At 44.8% G+C, this 21,379-nt stretch overlaps 1 protein-coding gene and 1 long non-coding RNA gene across 5 annotated transcripts in view; one reads left to right on the forward strand and one right to left on the reverse strand.

Annotated features, from left to right (window-relative positions):
• The window catches only part of LOC116586257, a 41,839-nt gene extending 23,912 nt beyond the window's left edge, over positions 1-17,927 (forward strand). For 2 of the 4 annotated variants that reach the window (XR_004283956.1, XR_004283958.1), the window contains 4 exons: positions 7,952-8,000; positions 11,299-11,441; positions 12,012-12,069; positions 15,253-17,927. This is a non-coding gene — a long non-coding RNA (uncharacterized LOC116586257). The remainder of the gene's footprint in view (positions 1-7,951; positions 8,001-11,298; positions 11,442-12,011; positions 12,070-15,252) is intronic. The other 2 variants (XR_004283957.1, XR_004283959.1) reach the window with 2 other exon arrangements.
• A 606-nt stretch (positions 17,928-18,533) lies between these two features.
• On the reverse strand, positions 18,534-20,133 carry TMEM174 (transmembrane protein 174). The gene is made up of 2 exons (XM_032334943.1): positions 19,402-20,133; positions 18,534-19,213 (listed from the first exon to the last, which is right to left on the reverse strand). The coding sequence occupies exons 1-2, from the start codon at positions 20,025-20,027 to the stop codon at positions 19,108-19,110; spliced, it is 732 nt and encodes a 243-aa protein (XP_032190834.1). The 5' UTR covers positions 20,028-20,133; the 3' UTR covers positions 18,534-19,107.
• Between the last annotated feature and the right edge of the window lie 1,246 nt (positions 20,134-21,379).

The raw sequence follows: 21,379 nt of genomic DNA on the forward strand, positions 1-21,379 counted from the left end.
TCCCTTCCCACCCCTGCCATTGGGTAGCACGACATAAGCCCACATTTCTAGTAGGCTCCCAGGATTGGGGGAGGGAACACCCTAATCTTTTTGATGCTAAATTTTGTTTTGGAGAAATAAAGGAAAGTGTCATTCCTTGAATTGGCTATTGTGGCCTCAAATGCCGGGCTGATGATACTGGTAGGCAACCCATACGGTCACCCAGAGCCCTGCCCTTGGTTTAATGCTCTGCCATCACCATCTTAAAACTCTTGGTAAATTTTTGAAGAAGGAGCCCCACACTTCCATTTTGCAGTCATGCAAATTACATAGCGGGTCCTGTGAAAATGCATGTCTGCTGTATGCCCATAGGGCAGACATTTCAAAAGTTTTCCATATTTAGGAGAAATCCTCACTGAGAACAGGAGCAGTTATGAGAATGCTAACTACTGACCAAAGCCACTGTGGGGTTGCCTAGATACATCTCTCCCATGAAAACAGGGTTAAATATAAAGGGAATATGTGTCATGATGACACTAAATATGAAAACCATGGTGGTACACAGAAAGGGGTGGCCACGATGAAAGCAAAGCTGCTGGGGGTGGAAGCGGGGAGGTGTTTTCTCGTGGGTTTCGGTGTTGAAGGTTCGAAAGTGCCAGTGAGCCCTGACATATGCGTCTCCAGAGCCCCGGTCTGCTCCCAGAAATGAGTGCTCGCCCAGTGCTGACAGCTCCCAGGAATGCTGACGGTTTGGGGCATTTCTCCCTGCAGAGACCCCACTTGTTTTTAGGCCTGAAATTTGCATAGAACTTCAGAAGTTATACATCAATCTAGAGTCTTTGTATATATTTGGAACTGAATAATCTACTTTTGAAGCTGTCAGATCGTGGTGTTTATGATGTTTTTCACTTGGTTTCCAGGTTCTTGGGGCTTAAATGACTGCTTTATGGAAAGAGGATGCTTTTTTCCAAGGTTCCAAAATTCGCACTGCTCTAGTTGGAAGCTCCCAGAAGCCCCCTGCAGGTGGTTAGGTGTTTGTTGGTACTGGACAAAAATATCCCCTGGAGATGAGAGGTCTGGTGTGACAGGTGTGACCAGGGGCCAGGAGCCCGGGGTGCAGCACCCCTGGGATGCAGACTCCCACCTGCCTCCACGTGTTCACTCTCCCTCACTGCAGGGCACGTTCTCTGTAATTAACACAGGACAGCTGCCTCCAGTTCCCAAAGGTAGCCTTAACCACCCACCGCAGTGTATCAGGCACAGACTGAGTGCTAGGTTCAGGTGCTCACCATGTTCTGGGCGCAGCTCTAAGCCTCTCTCATGGGTGATTCTGTTTAACTCTCAGAACTGCCCAGTGAAGCAGGCGCTCTTATTACCTCCTTTCAACAGATAAGAGAAACAAGACACTGAGAGGCCAGAGAAACTGACGCAAGCTAGCAAGTATTGGAGCTAGAATTCAAAGACAGGCTGAGCTGGTCAGTGGGATCTCAAGGTCGCTTACCCAGCGGGTGGGGAGAAAGAGGAGGCTAATTACAATAAGGACCCCAGAGCAAAGGTGCAAGCTGACATCCAGGATCTCTCCTGGGTGTTTGGACATGAGAGAGACCACAGGGCAGTAGCTTCATGGGGGAGATGGTGATGCCTAGCAGGCAGGGAAGCAGGGCACCCTGCACCTCTCAGACATTGACCGTGGACAGGCTCCACCCTCGTGGTGCCCAAGCCAGGCCAGGCTAATAGGTTTGCAGTGAGTGACTTGGGACCGTTCTGAGCATTGCCCAGTGCAGCTCACCCAAAGGCCCTGGGGCAGCCTCTACAGCAGAAGGTACTGTCGCCTGAAAAAAAGACCAGGTTCAGTGAAAGATCTGGTCCCCCAGAAACTTGGAAGCCAAGATGAGCCTTGCTCTGCTTTGTGCCGTAAGGGTGGAATATAAGGCAGTTGGGAAGAGTCTGCCCTAGGTACTTGAAACAGCTGCCAGAGCTCAACAGAGGTGGTCACATTCAGTGTAAGAATAGGAGTGTGTGGGTGAACCTCTGTAAATGCCAGGGAGGTAGGTCAAAAACAATATTGGCAATTTGGTTTGTTAATTCTAATCCAATCCAGCCAGGAGCTGACTGTCCACTGTGGCCAGGAGAGGGTAGGTGAACTCAGTGAACCAGTTAATGCAGGGAGCAGGGACAGCCAGCATGGGGAGGACAGACACACTGGGTTACAAAAGAGGACAGTTGGGACACTTGTGTGAGACATTCAAGAGAGCCCTTGAGCCTGTAGGAAGGAACTTGTTGCGGCTGCAGAATTTCCATGAGCAGAAGCTGGAGGTCAGTGTCCTGTGAATATTGTTCAGACTCTTGGGAATGAGGGTTACACTTACACAGAGGCAGAAATGACCAGGCTGGCAGCATCAGCTAAGCGTCACTGCTGCCCATGGTTCTAGGTGGTCAGGGGAGGCTTCGTGGAGGGAGTGAGTCTTGAGCTAATCCTTCAAGAATGGGTGGGAATTAAAAACATGTGCAGAGAAGGGGAGACTATGAGAGATGGAGAGACCTAAACTTCTAAAGGTATTTTATATTATTTATTTTTTAAAAGATTGTATTTATTTATTTCACAGAGACACAGTGAGTGATCGCACAAGCAGGGGTTGCTGCAGGCAGAGGGAGAAGCAGGCTCCCCACTGAGCAGGGAACCTGATGCAGGCTGATCCCATGATCTGGGATCATGACTTGAGCTGAAAGCAGATGTTTAACCAGCTGAGCGACCCAGGTGCCCGCTAAAGGTATTGTAAAATAGAGAAAGTCACAAATTAGTATGGATACCATGATTCCTTTTTTGTTAAAAACATGTATGAATAGGGGCGCCTGGGGGGTGCAGTCAGTTAAGCATCCAGTTCAATTTCAGCTTGGGTCATGATCTCAGGGTTCTAGGATCGAGCCCCACATTGAGCTCCCTGGTCAGTGGGGAGTTTGCTTGTCTCTGTCTCCCTCTGGCCCTTCCCCTGCTGTTCTCTCTTTCTCTCTCAAATAAATACATAAATCTTTTAAAAAGTATGAATATATACATCTGCATATAGGTAGTCATAAATAATAAAATAATGACATATGGAAGATTATTTATTAAAATCTTAACTATGCTGTCATTATTGGGTAGTTTTTACTTCTTTTTGCTTATCTGTATTTTCTAATTCTTCTACAATAAGCATTTGTTACTCATGTAAGGTATGGAATACAGGCTGCCCTAAGTCCTATCAATATATTAATGCTTCACGTAGGAAGCTACTACCTGACTGTAAGCTGGAATTCATCCAAGGTATTACTGGAATAAGAAGATATCTTTAATTCCTAGTGGATATAACATAATGGTTTATGAACATGCACTCTATAGGTTTGATTCTGTCTCCACATCTTGCTAGCTGGTGAAATGATAGTACCTACCTCTGAGGCTCTTTTTGAACTCAATAAATGTTATTATTAGCTTCTCTCTCACCTGCCTTCCACATACCCAGACCCTTACATGAACAGCCCTCTCAACCATCACCATGAAGGTGGTGTAGACCCACAAGGGCTTCTCAAAATTGAATATGTATGTGAATGATCAGAAGATCTTGTTTAAATGAGGGTTCTGGGGATGGCTGGGTGGCTCAGTTGGTTAAGCGGCTGCCTTTGGCTTAGGTCATGATCCCAGCGTCCTGGGATTGAGTCCCGCATCGGGCTCATTGCTCAGCAGGAAGCCTGCTTCTCCCTCTGCCTCTGCCTGCCACTCTGTCTGCCTGTGCTCACTCTCTCTGACCAAATAAATAAATAAATAAATGAGGGTTCTGACTCAGGAGGTCTGGGCCTAAGAGTCTTCATTTCTAACAACCTCAAGGTAATGTCATGCTGCCAATCCATGGACCACACTATGAGACAAGAAGGTAAGGGTGAGTTAATGTCTTTATACAATATCCAGAAACAAAAGTGCCCTTAAATGTATTCAGATGTTACCTGTCAAAAGGGTTCTCTTTTCCCTTGGACAGCACTCTGTCCTGTCCATAAGTAAATTTAAACACCTTCTTCTGTGTCCTGGGTTCTGGGAAATCGAGGTATCTGTTACAAGACTGGGCCCTGCCCTTAAGGAGCTTGCATTCAACACCTAAGCTGTGAAAAGAACTTATCCCCAGCTAAGCAAGGGCTCTAGACGGTGAGTGAATGAAAGCAGGACCCCAGGGTCTGCTTTAAATGCTTCAGAGAACTCAAGTCCAAATACCTCCTTTGAAACATTGAGGATTAACACATGCTCCGGATATGGGATCGCAAGAATAAGTCTTAACAGTTAACGGATGAGTCATGTCTCTCTACATAAATATATGCTCCCAGAGGGTCTGTGAGGTTGTGGTGTATTGTTTTCATAGTTGCAAGTCCTCCCATTCCTGGTTGAATGGAAGAACCAGGGGTTGAGATATGGAAGTCATCTGGAACATAAATACATAGGCTTGTGGCCCTACCACGTCATTGTATCCATTGTGGAAGGAACATGTTTGTCTCATTTGGCTGCATTTTGTGGGGCTTTCAGCTCCCACTGTATTCCATTTGAAGATTATTATTTACTATGGAAACAGTGATGTCAAGTTGATGTGGGTGGAACTCCGACCATGAAGAAACACAAAATAGTTCATCACACAGGGTGCAAGTTATTATTAGACTTAGCAGTTGCCAGTTTGGGCAGGCACCCCTGCCCCCGTGTTTGCAGGGAGCAGGCTGGCAGGCTGTGGGGTAGCACACTTGGGGGAAAGTGTCCATTTTCAAAGGCACGAGCATCTTGGAATAAAGCTATCAGCCCTGTTGAAACAGGACTTGGTCTGCCAACAGGAGCAATAGGAACGGAGAGGTGATTTAATGGGGGCCTGTGGACATAAGTGATCCACTGTGGGAAGATTTTCTTGAGTGATGATTGTCCTAGGAAGCCAGAACTCTCTTCTACGTGAGGACTTTCTATCAGGTGCGGACCCTTTGGAAGGAGAACTCCTGGATAATGGAGCTCTCTGGGAGTACTTGAAGCCAAGCAGGCCTGAGGTGGGCATGAACTGCTGTGGGAAGCCATGGGGCCAGAAAAGGGCCATAGGCCTAGCTCATGGGGGCAGGGGTTGCAAATAAGACTTCCCAGTAAATCAGTCATTTTTATCAGGTGCTAATTATGTTCCAGACATTATATCATTTGGTTCTCTCAATAAGCCGTGTATTTGACCTGAATTCTAGTGTTGCTTCCATCTCACAGATATGGAAACCGAGACTAAGGGAAGGCAAGATCTCACCAAAGGTCTTAACAGAGTGATGAAATGAGACAATGAAGTCATTCTGACTCCAGAACCTACTTTTAAAAACACTACTCCATGTCTTTAAAGAAAAAGATGGAGCCAGGACCTCAGAGTTTACTGTATTCTACTCAAAGAGTTTGGTTATCACTAGATCCATGAAACACACCCCATGGTCTGGAGACATGGCCCCCAGCCGGGGGTGGGTGTGACCAGGTTCCCTCCGCCCGTTTTCCCTGGTGAAGGCAATGAAATCTTGGACTGGAGCCTGTGAGAGAATACCATTGCCTTACTTTACAAAGCTCCTATGGTGGCTCCAGGCATATGCTAAGCAACACAAGAGGCCCAGACTGTTCCACTCAACAGATAAAGGGGACAGAAGTATGGCAATTTTCATAGAAATACTCAAAGTTACTCAGCCAGTAAGAAGCCAAATCCTGGGACTATGGGAGTCAGCCCTTGACTGTTCCGCTCTTTGCATGTGGTCCCAAGACCTGGTGACTGCGGGTGAGCTCGAGGGCCACCGAGGTCCCAGAGTGCCTGCTGATCCAGCAGGACAGTGTAGGAGGCCCCTTTCACAAGGCTGAGTGGAGATGGAGGCCCGGAGAGGGCTCAGCCAGATTTACAGCTATTTAGCACTTCATCTGTTAGGACATACTCTACTTCTCAGCGCCCAGAGCCACCTTCTCGCGTGGTTTGTCCCCGCATTATTCCCCTATACACATGTTCTCTGAAGCACTGCTGAGTGTTTCCCTTGTGCCAGACATGGGGCCTTTGGGTGGCAGAGAGGGGTCAGTGGGGCCGTCTGACCTAAGGCCCCAGCTCTAGAAAGAGGTTCCCAAGGAGGAGGCTACATCCCCAGGGCTGATTTCACCCATAGACTCTAGCCTCTAAGTCTTTGCGTAGGAATTGAAAAGTCAAAGAGGAAAATGAAAAGAAAAAGATTCTCAGACAACATAAACGAAAAAGCTCTGTGTAGAGGCTCATGGAAAACCAGTCCTCTGCTTCTAATGGTATCTGGGTCTGATAGGGAAGGGGCCTCAACCCAAACACTCAAGGCTATGGCATAAGTCTGGGCAGGTTATCCCCAGTATAGCTGCAGGGGACACCATTCACATCAAAGTATACGTGAGTCAGACCATTGGTTTTCTTAAACTTGATTGCACATTGGAATCACTTGGGTGACTTTAAATATTGTTGACATCTTGTTCCCTCCTCTAGAGATTCTGATTTAATTGGTCTGAGATGCAGTGTTGGCTCTGGGATTTTTCAAGCTGTTCAGGTAGCTCTAATATGTGGCCATGTTTGAGAACCACTGAATTAGACTATGCTGTGAATGGTGTCCACTGGGGGATGTGTGGTATACAATGTCTTAGCCTGTCAAATTGGCCCTGCCCATACACATATGTCATCTTCAATGACCTGAACTTGCTAGTAGGGGAGATCACAGATTAAATACATACTTCTCTGCCTCTTGAGTCAGTTTCCCTGAGGTTGAAGAGAGTGTAGGTACTGACCTCTGAGCCTTTGAAGGCTCTCTTATACTTCCTGCATCCTTCTGAAGGATGAGGGAGAGGCAGGGGTCTAATCCTGCTGAAAATGGGGAGTTTGTCAAGCTGGGTTTTGGAAGCTGCCGGTCTGTCACTCTACCCAGGGGAAGCATGCTGTTTTGATCTCCTGGCTGAGTGATTTAGGCCCTCAGAAGAATCTGGCTTGTTTCCCCTGATGCCTAGGTTATAAATCAGCCACGGTTAGCAGCTGCATTTTACTCTGTCAGACCACAAGGGAACTGTAGTAGTTTTTACTGAATTAGCAACTTAATTGCACTAAATATAGCTCTGATGCCCCAAAGAAGTTATGGCAACTCCCAAAGGTGTCTGGCTTCCTATACTCTCCCCCCTCTCTCCCCACCCTGAACTCAGAGAACCAGTTAAACTCTGAGCAATTCAAATCATTAAATCCCAGCTTCTGGAATGAATGTACTTTGTTTTGAATATGTCAGTATCATTAAATCCTGCCATGTGAATTTAATGTCACTGTTTCCCTAACAACTAATGTCCTTCACATGTGAAGATGGAGGACATGGAAAATCCCACAAAAACCTAGAGAAATGAGACAAGTATGTGACACAGCAAGTTCTTGGTGTCATGGTACAGTCCAAAACTTGCCTGTTTTATGAGTTAGATGCTCTGTAACTCATTGATGCTTCCCGCTGATGAGTGCATCTGTTGTTCTAAAATTACAAGGCAAGCTTCTTGGGCTAAAACCTTACATCTGGCATGTGTATTTAGACTTGGCATTTCAAAGTTAGTATTTTTGGTTCAGCAGAGGGAAAACAAATATTTTCTGCAAAGTTCCACATTCTTGAGTGGATCGTTGACTCTAGCCTGAGTGAGAGAGGAAGGACCAAGTATGGAAGAGGCCGCTAGCTGCTACCCAGCATCCATTCTACTCTCTTCCCTTTGCAGTAGAACAGCAGGAACAAAAACAACCCTGTTTTCCAGAATGCCTTGAGCTTGGTGAAGCCACAGGACCAAACTCTGGTTGGTGAGGCAGAAGTGGAAGTAGAACATGGAGCTTCCAGGAAGGCTTTCTTTAGGAGAATCTAATCAGATGTGAGGTTTGTCCTTTTTTCATTTCTTTTTCTTTTCTTTTCCTTCTGCCTTCTATAATGGGGACATAATGCCAAGCTTCCACAGTCACTTGGGACCATGAGATGACTTTGAAGAAGAAAGCAAGGTAACGAATAAAAACAGTGGGAAGATCGGCTTCCGAACCACCAATGGTAGGGATAAGCCCTGTCCTATCTACATCTGGGCTTTTATATGGAAGAGAGAAATAAACTTCTCCTGTTTGAGTTGCTGTTATTCGGGGTTTTTAGTGACATGAAAACAAATCTAATTCCAACTGATGGATCATGATAGCGTAAAATTAATGGAAAAATAATTTCTCTAATGATGTTAGCATATTTTGGCCTATACCCCCAATGCTAGAGTGAACAGCATTATTTGAGGAACCATATGTAACTATTTCTTGCACTCAGCAAGGTGAAGCAACTTGCCTGAAGTCACCTAGCTAATAAGTGGCATCCCACCCAGGATTGTATTTGACTCTGCTTTCCCTGTCAGGGCAGCATGTCTTACTAATCACAACTCTGCAGACGTTATAGTTCTTGATCAACAGTGTCACCATGTCTGGTCCCTAACAGGCTGTGCAGTGGTCAGGTCTAGCCTGAGTCCACCCTGAACCCAAGGAGCCTGAGGGAAACCTGGTTACTCTGGAGATGCCCCCCCTTCTGGAATGCGCCAACCTTCATGAGCAAGTCCTTTGTACATTTCTCCTTCATCCCGTCCTCACCTGTGATGCTCCCAGAAAATGGTTATAGACTGTAGAACAGGAGGGAGGAGACTGCTCTAGGGTTCCACAAGAAGTTACATTTGCTTAAAAGATTTTAGCAACAGGTGATCCCATGGACAAGGTTGACCTTCTGCAGCTGTACGTTCAGATCAGGCTGGTTACCGGAGTGATGGTGTAGCATGAGACAGCCCGCAGTAACTGACGTGGCTGGTCATGGGAATGCGATCTGTCAACCCATCAGCGTTAAGGAGAGGGGAGGGCAAGCCTCTTTGTTTATTTGGGCCATTCTGGTTCAGTGAGTGCGGGTGACAATGAAATTTGCTCAAGAGAATTTTAAGGCCTGCCCCAGAAATACCAATTAAGGGACAAGCTGTCCACTTCTCTCTCTACACTGAGAATAGTTGGTTATCTCACTGTGGGGCCCACAGCAGAGCCGTGAGGGCCGCGTTAGTTCCTGGGGTGAGGTGGCTCCCTCCATGGACCCCGAGGGCTCTGAGTGTACATAGACCCAATGCTTGGCTCTCTGTCTGCCAATAGCATGAGCCTCCTGAATGTTTGCTGATAAAGACTTGAATGAATTTCTGAGTGCCTGTAATGCTAACCCTGAGAAATGTTTTCTCAATATCATACCTTGATACAATGGTTGGTATGGGAGTGAAACCCAGTCTTAAAAACACATAAATAGTTATATAATCCATATAAAGATGGGCCCTTTGTGGCTAATCTTAGCACACTCTCACACTTAAAGAAATAATTTGCTTTCCCTACATGTAACAGAAAAGTCAAAATAATGGTGGCTTAAACAAGATTCAAAACTTTTCTTCTCTTCCGTTTAAAAGAAGTCTAGAGTATACAACCAGCATCACAGTCATTGAGGACTCAACATTTTCTGTCTTTCTCCTCCATCTTTATAAGTAGCTTCTATTCTTAGGGTCGCCTTGCTATCTGAGCTGGCTTCTAGGTGTTCTGTGACTATATACAAGTTGTAGTCTTTCAGAATGAGGAAAAGCAAGAAGTTAAAAAAGGAATTCCCCTAGCTATCTATTTTCCAGGGAGTCTTTCTGGAAGTCTCGTCCCCAAATTTCTGCTTACATCCTGTTGGACAGAACTTCATTACAGGCTCAAACTTAGCGGCAAAGGAGGCTAGAAAACATGGTATTTTAGGTAGTATCATTGCCCCTGCTTCTTATCTGTCCCTAATCATATAGACCAGCTGTTCTCAACAGTTTATCTCTTGGAAATCACTTATACCCTTGAAATATATTGAGGAACCAAAGAATTTTTGTTTATGGGACATCTATTAGTACTTACCATATTAGAAATTAAAACCAAAAAAAGATTAAATATTTATTTGTTTAAGCATTAAAAAAATTACCTTATTTATATTAAATCATCACATTGTACAGTTTAAAATCTTACCATTTTACTTGTCTGTTATACCTCAATAATGCTGAAAAAATTTTAGAAAGCACTAAGATCTTCAAAAAAGTTAAAACATAAAAATAAAAATAAGTTAAAAAGTTAAAACATAAAAAATAAAAATAAAAATAAAAATTACAGTTGGGAGCTGCCATAACTGCCATGCTGAAAAAATTTTAGAAAGCACTAAGATCTTCAAAAAAGTTAAAACATAAAAAAAAAAGTTAAAACATAAAAATAAAAATTACATAAAATAAAAATTACTGCTGCAGGCACTGATGTCCTTGCAATTGGATGGCTCAGTTGGTTAAGTGTCTGCCTTTGACTCAGGTCATGATCCCAGCAGGGAGTCTGCTTCTCCCTCTCCCTGTGCCCCGCCCCCTGCTCCTTCTCTGTCTCTCTCAAATAAATAAGTAAAATCTTTTAAAAAATAAAATAAAATAAAAATTTCAGGGGCACCTGGCTGGCTCAGTTGGAAGAGCATGCAACTCTTGCTTCATCTTAGAATTGTGAGTTCAAGGCCTATGTTGTGTGTGGAGATGACTTAAATAAACAAAGTAACTTTAAAAAAATAGAGAAAGGAAAAAACAAATAAAAATTACAATTATATACCCTTTACATATTAAATACCATATTATTTCCTATATGGAAAAAAAGGTTAGAAGAGTGGTATTTCTTTCTAATTTTTAATTTTTTGAAAAATATCCAAGAACACAGCCAGATTCTCATATCTGCTTCCCCATTGAATCTGTTGCAATGTGTTGTTTTGGTTGAATTATATGAAGAGAATCTGGTTTCACACAGATGTATAAGTTGGAAAATATAGAAGTTTTAAAAAAGATTTTCAGATAATTGTAGGTATTATTCTTCGATACTACATCAAAACTCACATGGAAGTTTCTTAAAGGCTAGTTGCAGTGTGGAATCTGAAATCATATCAATGAATATTTAGTACTCTAGTACATGAAAACCCATTGGTCCATCTAGCATGTTGAACGCATGTTGTACAGGGGCATGATTTTGAAACATCATCTAGTACTCACGTGGAAAATATTTGTTCACTGTGTTATACGGTCCTTTTGAATGTTGGCACATCTTGTTATATAATATTTTTTTTAAATCACATTTTTAAGAAGTTGTCAAGCTCATGACGATAGAAGTTTTTGAGAAATTCTCATTTTCCCTTGAAAGGTTGAATGTTACTGTGGGCCACAAATGCTGTCAGTTGCTTCTCTTGAAGTGACAGACTCACTTTGTTCAGGTTTGAAAAGATGTCAGCTGAATACACAAGTCTAAGTAGCCATGGGGTGCCTCCTGCCATAGGCCTTTGAGAACCACAGAGGAAGCTGGGAGGTCCGTCTGGGCGTCAGCGGAGCACCCGGACCAGAAAGGTGACCCCCGAGGGTGAGTACCTGTGGCCTCCGAGGGGCCAAATGAGATGCAGACACACCCTAGTCTAAACCTGTTCTCTTTGGAGCTTTGCAGACAGAGCTTTTGTTTTCCCTTCATAGTCTATTTGCCCTCTGAAAAATTCCAAACATGTTTTTCTGGCTCCTGTTCAGACTGTTGAGGGATCAGAGCATCCTTCCTGGCTGAAGTGGGATCAGGCCAGCCTCAGAAGCCCAGAAGGAAGCTGGGGAGTGGGGAGGCAGGGACCGGGAGGGAAAGGGCTGAGGGTGGCTGCTGCAGGCACTGATGTCCTTGCAGGCCCATCCAGAGAGGAAAGAGGAGAAAAATGGTGCTGTTAGTCCTGTAGCTCCTTCCAATGAGGAATCAGGGAACTTAGGTTGCTCTCTGTTTCACCTCCGAAGGTACAAAGGTAAATGAATGGCTGCTGGGGTGAGCAGGTTTTCAAGGTGTGACGGTGGAGGCTGAGTTGAGAAAATGATCAAAGAAAGAACCTGTGGAATCTGACTCATGACTCTGTGCTGCGGCTATGTTGACATTGGTCTGTGTTTACCTAACATTGAACAGGAGCCCACAGAGGACTTCAGTGACAACATGGATGTGTGAAAACTCTTTCACACACATGGTGAGTGATGGACAGTGAATACTCGGTTCTGTCCCCCGAGCCCTTATGTGTGTGTGTCCATGTAAAAGTGTGGTTCATATTACAAGGTACTTGTGTCCACACATCTGTATACACACTGAATTTGCATCTTTGTGTCTTGTGTGTTTATCTGTGGGATATATAAGCAGCGGTGACAATGAACATTATTACCTCGGGACTGAAGAAGATGATGTTAACAGTAAAAACATGGAGAGAGATCATCTCCTTCTCTTCTTTTTCTATTCCTTCTTTTTTTTTTTAAATTAAGATTTTATTTATTTATTTGACAGAGAAACAGCAAGAGAGGGAACACAAGCAAGGGGAGTGGGAGAGGGAGAAGCAGGCTTCCCGCTGAGTAGAGAGCCCAATGCAGAGCTCAGTCCCAGGACTCCAGGATCATGACCCAAGCTGAAGGCAGCCGCTTAACGACTGAGCCACCCAGGCACCCCTCTTCTTCCTCTATTCTAAAAATAATTTTTTGAACAGGTTGTAAATGAACATGGTAAAAAAAAATTCATTAATTAGCATGGACTAAAGTGAAAAATGAGTCTCCCACGCTAGCATCAGAAATGACCATTCTCAGTTCTTATATATTTATCGAGAAACATATATATTAAAAAAGTGTAAACACACACATTCCTTTTTAAAATTTATTTCTTTAAGCTAATAAATGTGAGGATTCTAACAGGAAGATCACTGACTTCTTACATAAGCTTCATTTTCAGCCCCTTGTGTATCATCAGACCCCAGCACACATAGTTGTGTCTATGATTTACACAAGTGTAAGTTTTGTGCTAGAGGACAAATTCTTTCTTTCAGAGAAATCTTCTGGCACCTAGAAAACTGATTTCCTTCCCAGTTCATCTGGTTATTAATCTTCTTAAAAGCTCACGACAAATAAAATTCCTGTATCTGAGACCTTTGAGGTATCCCAGAGGCAGGTGAGAATCATTCCCATGGAGTTGTCTTCACTTTCTGATTTGTCATCAATTCTTAAGAGCAATCCAGGAAAGGTTTATTTAGTACAGCTCTCTGTTGATTTTATAACCAACTGCTGACTGCTTGGGACATAAAACTCTTGATGATTTACAGGTAGTAAATGGGCAAGAAATCCATAAATCACATTCTATAAGAGAGTATAAGTGAACACATACGCACACACACACATTTATACTAACCACCTTCAAAGGAGAAGTTGTAGGCATGTCCAGAAAATACATTCATTTTTAGGGGTGCCTGGATGGCTCAGTGGGTTAAAGCCTCTGACTTCAGCTCAGGTCGTGATCCCAGGGTCCTGGGATCAAGCCCCGCATCGGGCTTTCTGCTTGGTGGGGAGCCTGCTTCCTCCTTTCTGTCTGCCTGCCTCTCTGCCTACTTGTGATCTCTGTCTGTCAAATAAATAAAAAAAATTAAAAAAAAAAAAAGAAAAAGAAAATACATTCATTTTTAGTTTGAGGAGAATAGGGAACTCATTGGTGAGAGGTCCCCAATCAATCTCTGTGAATTCGATTGTACCAGGTAATATTTTAATGTTCATTTGCCCATCATTTACTTACTTATTTATTGTAAAGCTGTAGTTACTTATTTTAGAGAGAGAGAGAGAGCAAGCAAGGGGAGGGGCAGAGGGAGAGAGAGAGAGAACCTCAAGGAGACTTCCTGCTGAGAGTGGAGCCCAACGTGGGGCTCCATCCCAGGACCCTGAGCTCACGACCTGAACCAAAATCAGGAGTTGGAGGCTTAACCAACTGAGCCACCCAGAGCCCCTGCCTAATTCTTAAAAGAGACTCTGTTCTCACTTCTGAAATGTTCAAAGGAGTTTTTATGATTTCTAGAGGTAAGAACTTTTTTTTCTTACCAAGTCAGAAATGCTAAAGGTTGTCAGAGTTTTGAGATACACCTGACACTATTCTGCAACAGATATTTCTCAATTAAACATTCACTTGAAGATCTCTTTTTGTTTTCATGTATTTATTTTTTCTAGGCCCATGTTTAGGATCATTTCTAGTAATGTGCTAAAATCAGGAAAAACAAGTTTCTAATTCCAGAGAAGTCCTAGAGTTTCAGGGAACTGACAGAGGAGGAGAAACAAAGTGAAGAATCCTGAAAAACATTTTTGTCTGGAAAGTGAAATTTAATAAATATGAATAGGCTACCATGAATAATTTGCCAACTGTCTGCCTCCCAAAAGATGGTATAGCATAACTAGAAATTTAGGATGCATTTAACAAAAGCTAATCTCATTTGATCCTGATTCGAGCAAAATGAAGAGCTAAAAATAAAGTGGGATAAGTTAAACACTAACTAGATATTTGATGACATTAAGTGTAAATTTTTTAGACATAATAATGGTGTGATTTTTTTTTTTTTGAGCCTTTACCTTTTTTCTTTCTTTCTTTTTTTATTATGTCTGGTTAGCCAGCGTATAGTACATAATTAGTTTCTGATGTAGTGCTCGATGGTTCATTAGTTGTGTATAACTCCCAGTGCTCATCACCACACGTGCCCTCCTTACTACCCATTACCCTGTTAGCTTTACCTTTTAAAGATATACAATGAAATATTTTAGGATGACATGATTACCTTTTTAAAAAATCCAGTTGGGTGCTACAAATATCAATCATTATGTGGTACTCCTGAAACTAACAAAATGTTGGACGTCAATTATACCTCCATTCAAAAAAAGAAAAAGGAAACTGTTAAAAAAAAAATAAAATAGGGTGCCTGGGTGGCTCAGTGGGTTAAGCCTCTGTCTTTGGCTCAGGTCATGATTCCAGGGTCCTGGGATCTCCCCCCACGTCGGGCTATCTGCTCAGTGGGGAGCCTGCTTCCTCCTCTCTCTCTGCCTGCCTCTCTGCCTACTTGTAATCTCTGTCTGTCAAAAAAATAAATAAAATCTTAAAAAAATAAAATAAAAAGATGAAAAACCCTGGAAAAAAATAAAAATGCAGTTGGGGGATTGTGGATGGGGTCTAAATGAAATAGGATGGGCCATGAGTTGAGGTTGGTGGTGGCCACACAGGGTTTGATGTACTGTTTTCTCTACTCTTGTATTCGTTCGAAAATTTTCATAATGAGGAAAACACCAGAACAGCTAGTTGCTCTAGAGTGCTCCTGAATTATCTATTTGATAGATAATTTCTTTATTTCACATTTGTTGTTCGACAGGAGCCAGGTGCTGGCTGTGTGGAGGAGCCTGCGTGGGCCAAATGGTATGAGTTGCAGATAGCGCCCTGGTGACCTTGACAAGGACGGCCACTACTGAGAACCAGGCAGGAAACTCTCTTTGTCGGTAAGAAGTCTACACCTCCGTTCCTATGAGGATCTTCTGTTTGGGGGAGCAACACCAGCCACCAGGGGGACATGGGGCTTTAGCCAGCTCTGCTCCAGGGATCCAACAGTCAACAAAACCAGTGAGGCACCCCAAAGGTCGGAAGCTGAAAACAGATACCCACAGCCAGTTCTTCACAAACAAGAGGTTTTATTTTTATGCTGTACCCCCACCCTCTGCCAAATAAGTGGGGAGAGCTCTGAAAGGGCAGATTTTGTAGTTGAGAGCCACTGAGGGCAAGTGAAGCTGAGATTCATGCCTGGCATAGGGGAGCAAAGGAAGAAGGACCGAGGTGTCTGGGGAGTGCCCCACCTGTGCTAGACACCTCCCAGGGTTCTGCAGGAGGGAGTGAACCCAGACCCACACTGCACAGGGAATCTGTCCCTCTGTGGGCCCAAGGGCAGAAAGAAGACATCCTAAGAGCTTTGCAAAGGTATCTTCCCCTTGGTGGCCGGGCCTCACCTCACAGGCCTCAATAATTCCTGTCCTACCCTGTCAGGATGGTCAGCTATCATCCATCTCTCCAGCCAAAAGACCCAGCCCTAGTCGGCTCCTGGGAGATGTTTCCAGACAATATTACATTCTTAAGGAGCCTGTCTCTTTTGATTAACAAGACCTTTTACTTTTCTTCTGAATTCTATATAAATAGCCAGAACATGTGCCCCACTAAAGGCAAGGGTGGGGAAGGGTGTTCCCTGGTGCCCTGGTCTCTTGGGTCTGAGCTTTGCCAGCAAGGTCACTATTACCCCCAGATGACTCTGGGTCTTGGCCAAACCAGCAAGTGTTCACTCAGATCACAGCTCCCTTCCCATTTAGGCTGTTCAGTAGCTTTCCGGTTGCTCTCCAGACACAACCTAAAAGGTTCAACGAGGCTGACCCCTTGGGTTCTGGCCTGGGCACTGAACCTTTGAGCATGTGCCCGAAACCAGGGCCATTTCCCCCACTGATAATCTCAGGGTGGATAACATAGCCAGGACCAGACAGACTTTAACCCACTGTCCCAGGGATGCAGTCCTCTATACTGCAAGAAAGAATGCTAAAAGGCAGACTTCTGGCTGACAAACTGGAAACCTGTCAGGAATATGTCCTTGCTGGTCAAAGAGACCAAGGAAGGACCTGGGGTTGGGATCCAAAAACCATGCAGTGAGCTTACCATCATGCTGGTGCCCGCTATCCCAAATAAAGACAGAGAGCATGTTGTCCAGAAGCCAGAGAGCAAGGGGGTGGATTGTCGGGTAGCAGAAGGCATCTCTGTTTGAGTGCGGCTGCAGTGGGACCGTCAGTTTCCACAGCCTGCAAGATGCCCCCTGACACTGAGGGGTTGCCAGCCATCTTCCTCCTTCTCTTTGACTGGGTTTCAGCAGCTGTTCCTGCAGCTGTTCCTGCAGCTCCCAGCACAGTCCTCAGACGTCAAGATACACTGGTCCCATGGCTATCCAGTGTGAACAGCGCTCCCTGGAGTTATGCAAGTTGAGGGCCTTGACTACATTTCTTCAAGCAGGACCCCATGACCCTCCTGAAGAGTCCAAATCCCTCTTGAAGCTACAGGACCCTTTCTGGATGTTGGAGAGTAACTGCTCAGATCTCTCCACCCCCTGCCCTCCAGACAAGAAGATCTATGAGGGCAGAGAAGAAGCTGTGCTCTCTGGTGGTTGAGTGTTTCACTTCTATATCTCCACTTGATTGCCCATGTTTGGCCACAGAGGAGATACTCAATAAATGTTGAATGAATGAACACATTCCCATCCCCCCATTCCTGCCCCCGACCATTGCAGGCCTGCCACCCACCCTGAGCTCCTGAAGCTCTGAGTCCATTTGGGAGGCATCAGTTATTTCTATGTTTGCCCTTTTTCTCTCTTAGGAACAGTTGGTGCTGAATCATTCTGCCTGGAGATAAAGACTCCCCAAGGCCACTTCCCTGCATGTGGGACTTCCAGAATGCCTGGGAGAAATCGGCAGTCCTGCCTGCCCAGCTGCCACACGTGGACACATCTTTTTACTGTTTGAGCTTTCCTTGATGCTCATTATAACCCAAATCCAGGAATCTAAAGCTGTGGGCTGAGTGAGGATGAGCAGGGAAAGGGGGTCAGGGAGGCAGGCATGCAGGGTATCATGGCCAGTGGGTATGCTGTTGCTGATGCATGGCTGTGTCCCTGTCCCCACACTTCCTCCCCAGAACCAATGGCCCTGAGCTAGGAATCCAGCATTTCGTGAATATTGCTTCTGTAAACGGAATCCTCTTTTTCCATCCCCTTCTATCATCACACATCAAAATGAATTCTCATATAGAAAGGTTCTATTCCTAAGATAAAATACAAATCACAACAATAATGTATCAAGTATATTTTAATCATATCTTTGGAAAACTAGATGTTTTTGATAAAAATTAATTAAAATCACTCCTTATATACACATAGTACCAAAATGTTAAGGTATTGCTAAATCCTGTCTTCCTTTGGGATGAGTGTCCCTTATCTCAAGTGACAGGAAAATAAAGAAAATATTTTCTTTTAAAACCTGACAGTTGTAACTGTCTCTTCTTAAATCTTTGATCTCTTGTGGTTGTTTATTATATAGTTCAGATTCAGGAAGATTAAGAGCACCAACTTCTTTTATAAAGAAGTCAAGCTGTCTTGACCATAAGGGTTGTTTCCATGATTCATGATTTTCCAGGTACTGACATGAGGCTCTATTTTGTCTAATTCAGCAGAACTCATAGATAGGTGCTTAGAGAGGTCCCCATGTTCTGTTGGTCACTGGGCCCAATTAACTCTTTTCCAACACAGATCCCAGCCTGATGGGCAAACCAGGTTTTAGCCTTGCCAAAGAGTCACTGTGACCCAGTGATAACTTAAGGATTTATTGACACCGTTGTCCCATCATATTTATTTTGTATGGTTTTTAGTTTATTTTGTAGCCAGCTATCTAATCCCTTTTTATTTTTTTTAAATTTTTATTTATTTATTTGACAGATCACAAGTAGGCAGAGAGGCAGGCAGAGAAAGAGAGGAGGAAGCAGGCTTCTTGCTGAGCAGAGAGCCTGATGCAGGGCTTGATCTCAGGACCTTGGGATCATGACCTGAGCCGAAGGCAGAGGCTTAACCCACTAAGCCACCCAGGTGCCCCTATCTAATCCCTTTTTTAAATGGAGATATTATTTTATTTTATTCCACTAAAAAAATTTTGCAGACTTTACGATACCCAGAGTCCTCAAGGGACACCGGATGGCAACCATGTTGTTTGGGAATCTGCAAACCCTCTTGGGGGGCTGAGAACAGGTGCTAGAAAATCTCCAGTGAAGCCTATTTTCTCTTCCCTGCTCCCTGCCCACCCCCCTTCTCACTGCCGTGGAAACTCCCAGTGTCACAATAGCAGTGATTTTCCCTTTGGCTGTTGGAATTAAAATTGAGACACCAGGGCCTTCCTGTAGGAAAGGGGTGGGTTGTGGACCAAGTGAAATTTCTGCCCATGTCCATATGCAGGGAATATCCAGCTGTACCAGGAGGAAATTTCCTCCACCCCCACCTAATTTTTACCCATCTCAGATGTTTTCCTTCCTGTTTCCCCTCCTGCCCCACTCCCACTCCACCCCCCCTCGATTGGTATCTGTCAGGCTGGTTGCGCTGCCACAACACCTGACACCTCATTTGTCAGCAACAATGACTTGAATGCTGTTCCTTTGGCATCATAGTCTAGTGAGGGAGGGAGTATATTTCCTCATAGGGGGGAGGAGAGAAGCAGGCAGACACCTCATCTCCCAGCTGTGTCTCTTCTAGCTGGTCAGCATCAGGGCTGGATCTAAAATGGGAGCGGAAAACACAGACCCATTACAGTCCACACCGCCTCTCTTGGAACCAGCGCCACCGTTTTGGCAACACACCACACAGAAGCTTGCCTTCTCCCAGCCCTTTCCTTACACACCAACAAAGCCATGGGCCACAACTGTGACAGTTGGAAGAGGTGTATCCCCACTCCACACAACATACCTGTCATTTCCACCGGCCACAAAGGAAGGGTATTCTGGGTCACCAACAAAAGCAGCGTTCTCTGAAGGATAGATGGTGTAGTACTGAGGAGGGCTTGGCGTGGCGGTCACCACCCCTCCAGGTGGTATGAGACCACAGGGGTTCACCACTGGCTGCAGGTAGGTGGTGTTCATCCCCAGGGGTTCTTGAGAACCATAAGGAGGAGGGATATACTGTACCACAGTGGCCCCATGGAAGGTGATGGGTTGGTTGATACCAGTGAAAACAAATGATTGTCCTCCTGCCGTCTGCTCCGAGTCCAGGACCCTTTCCTCACTTTCCTTGCATGCCTGGCAGGAGAGCATTTTGAACTTGCACACGGCAATCAGGATGAATGTCACCCCGACTGACAACAGGATAGGTCCAAGGAGCTGGGTCCATTCAAAGTGGGAGACACCTTGGTATTTGATCCAGCCCATGACGGTGAACGTGATCCCCACCAGTCCCAAGAAGATGCCTGAGAAGAGCAAGGTGGCCCCCGCCTTGTCGTCATCGGACACCTGGATGTCAGCGGTGCTGGGTGTGTAGGGAGTGACGGAAAACACATTGAGAGGGAAGTCCTCCAAGCGACTGCTGCCTTGCTCCATCGTCTGCCCGTGATCACCCCGCTTCCTGGAGGGGAAAGGGAATGTGAGGGCTCCTCAGAGCTGAGAAGAGCAATCCCAGGCTCCGATCAGTTATGGAAGAACTTTGGGCCTCTGTGGTTAACAGAGTATAACACGCAGAAGCCTGAACTTTGTTTCAAAGAATAAAGGTCTGAGAAATGAAGCTTGAAGTTTTCTCATACACTGTCAACAATTGGAGGTTTCTCTTTTACGATTCAGTGACAAGCTCTCTCTCATTCACATTCATTCACTCATTCAAAAACTACTTGAGCCTGTACTCATATGCTGGGAGGTGCTTTCCTAGATGCTAAAAAGCACTCTTCCAAGGCCTTTACCAAAACCAGGACTATAGAGATGGCCGAACTACCTCCAGGGCCTCTGGTGGGCCTGGGGCCCTTGATGTACCCATTACATGCTCAGACATCTCATCCACTTTTCCTGCTGAGTCAGCTCATGCAGGTAAACAGACACGCATTTCATGACTCTGTGTGCGTCCTTCCCACATCAGGATCTTGAGCTGGGATGACACTTAACCTCCCACGCCTCTCACTGAGCTCTGAGGCACAGCTGTCTTCTGACCAGCCCGTGTGCCTTTTGCTTTCAGATGTGGGGAAAAGCTCCAGCTGTGGGTGAGGAAGGACACCCTAGGAAACTAACCACATCACTGGCAAAGGTCAAAAAAGCATCAGGTATGAGCTGGCATCTAGGGAACACTTGTTTCACACCCTCCCTCCATGGTGGCAGCACAGCCCTCGGTCTCCAAGGTGAAGTCAGCAGCTATGTTTTCAAGGCTGATGTGTTTTTGCAGCCAAACCCAAGCTAACTGAGGGAAGAAAGCTTCGCCTTCAATGACATTATCTGGCATTCATAACTACAGAATTGCAAAGCAGCCCCATGGGTTCCTTTTTCTGCAGAATAGTAACTGTAGCCCTTTTTTCCTTTCCTGCACAGGTCTTAACCAAACAGATGTCTTTCTTCGGTGGTTAAATATTATATTATCTTTCTTTGCCAATGTTGAGCAGAAGATCCAGGAAAACAGTTTCCCTCTTGCCCTAGGCAGGGCTTCCCAAACTTTCCCGATGATAAAAATCACCAGGGCTACTTGTTTAAAAGGCAAAATCTGAGTTCCTTACTCAGACCAGCAGAACCAAAATTTCCAAGGACATCTAAGAGCCCCAAGTGGCTTTTCTCATCAGAATCTTTGTAAACCTTACTACAAGTGCTCCTGGGAAACTTTGTTGGGGGAGAATTTTGGTGGGGACTTTGTTCCCCACCAAAAATGCCTCCCCCCCTGCTATAAGATAAGGCCTTGTAGCCTCTAACTTCATTTCAAG

The sequence above is a fragment of the Mustela erminea genome, chromosome 3, assembly GCF_009829155.1.
Source record: "Mustela erminea isolate mMusErm1 chromosome 3, mMusErm1.Pri, whole genome shotgun sequence".
Lineage (NCBI taxonomy): Eukaryota > Metazoa > Chordata > Mammalia > Carnivora > Mustelidae > Mustela > Mustela erminea.

Coding starts and splice junctions, on each gene's coding strand:
- TMEM174 (XM_032334943.1), bottom strand. CDS start 20,027: ATGGAGCAAGGCAGCAGTCGCTTGGAGGACTTCCCTCTCAATGTGTTT. Junction 19,214..19,401: donor GTGGCCGGTGGAAATGACAG/GTATGTTGTGTG, acceptor CTCCCATTTTAG/ATCCAGCCCTGATGCTGACC.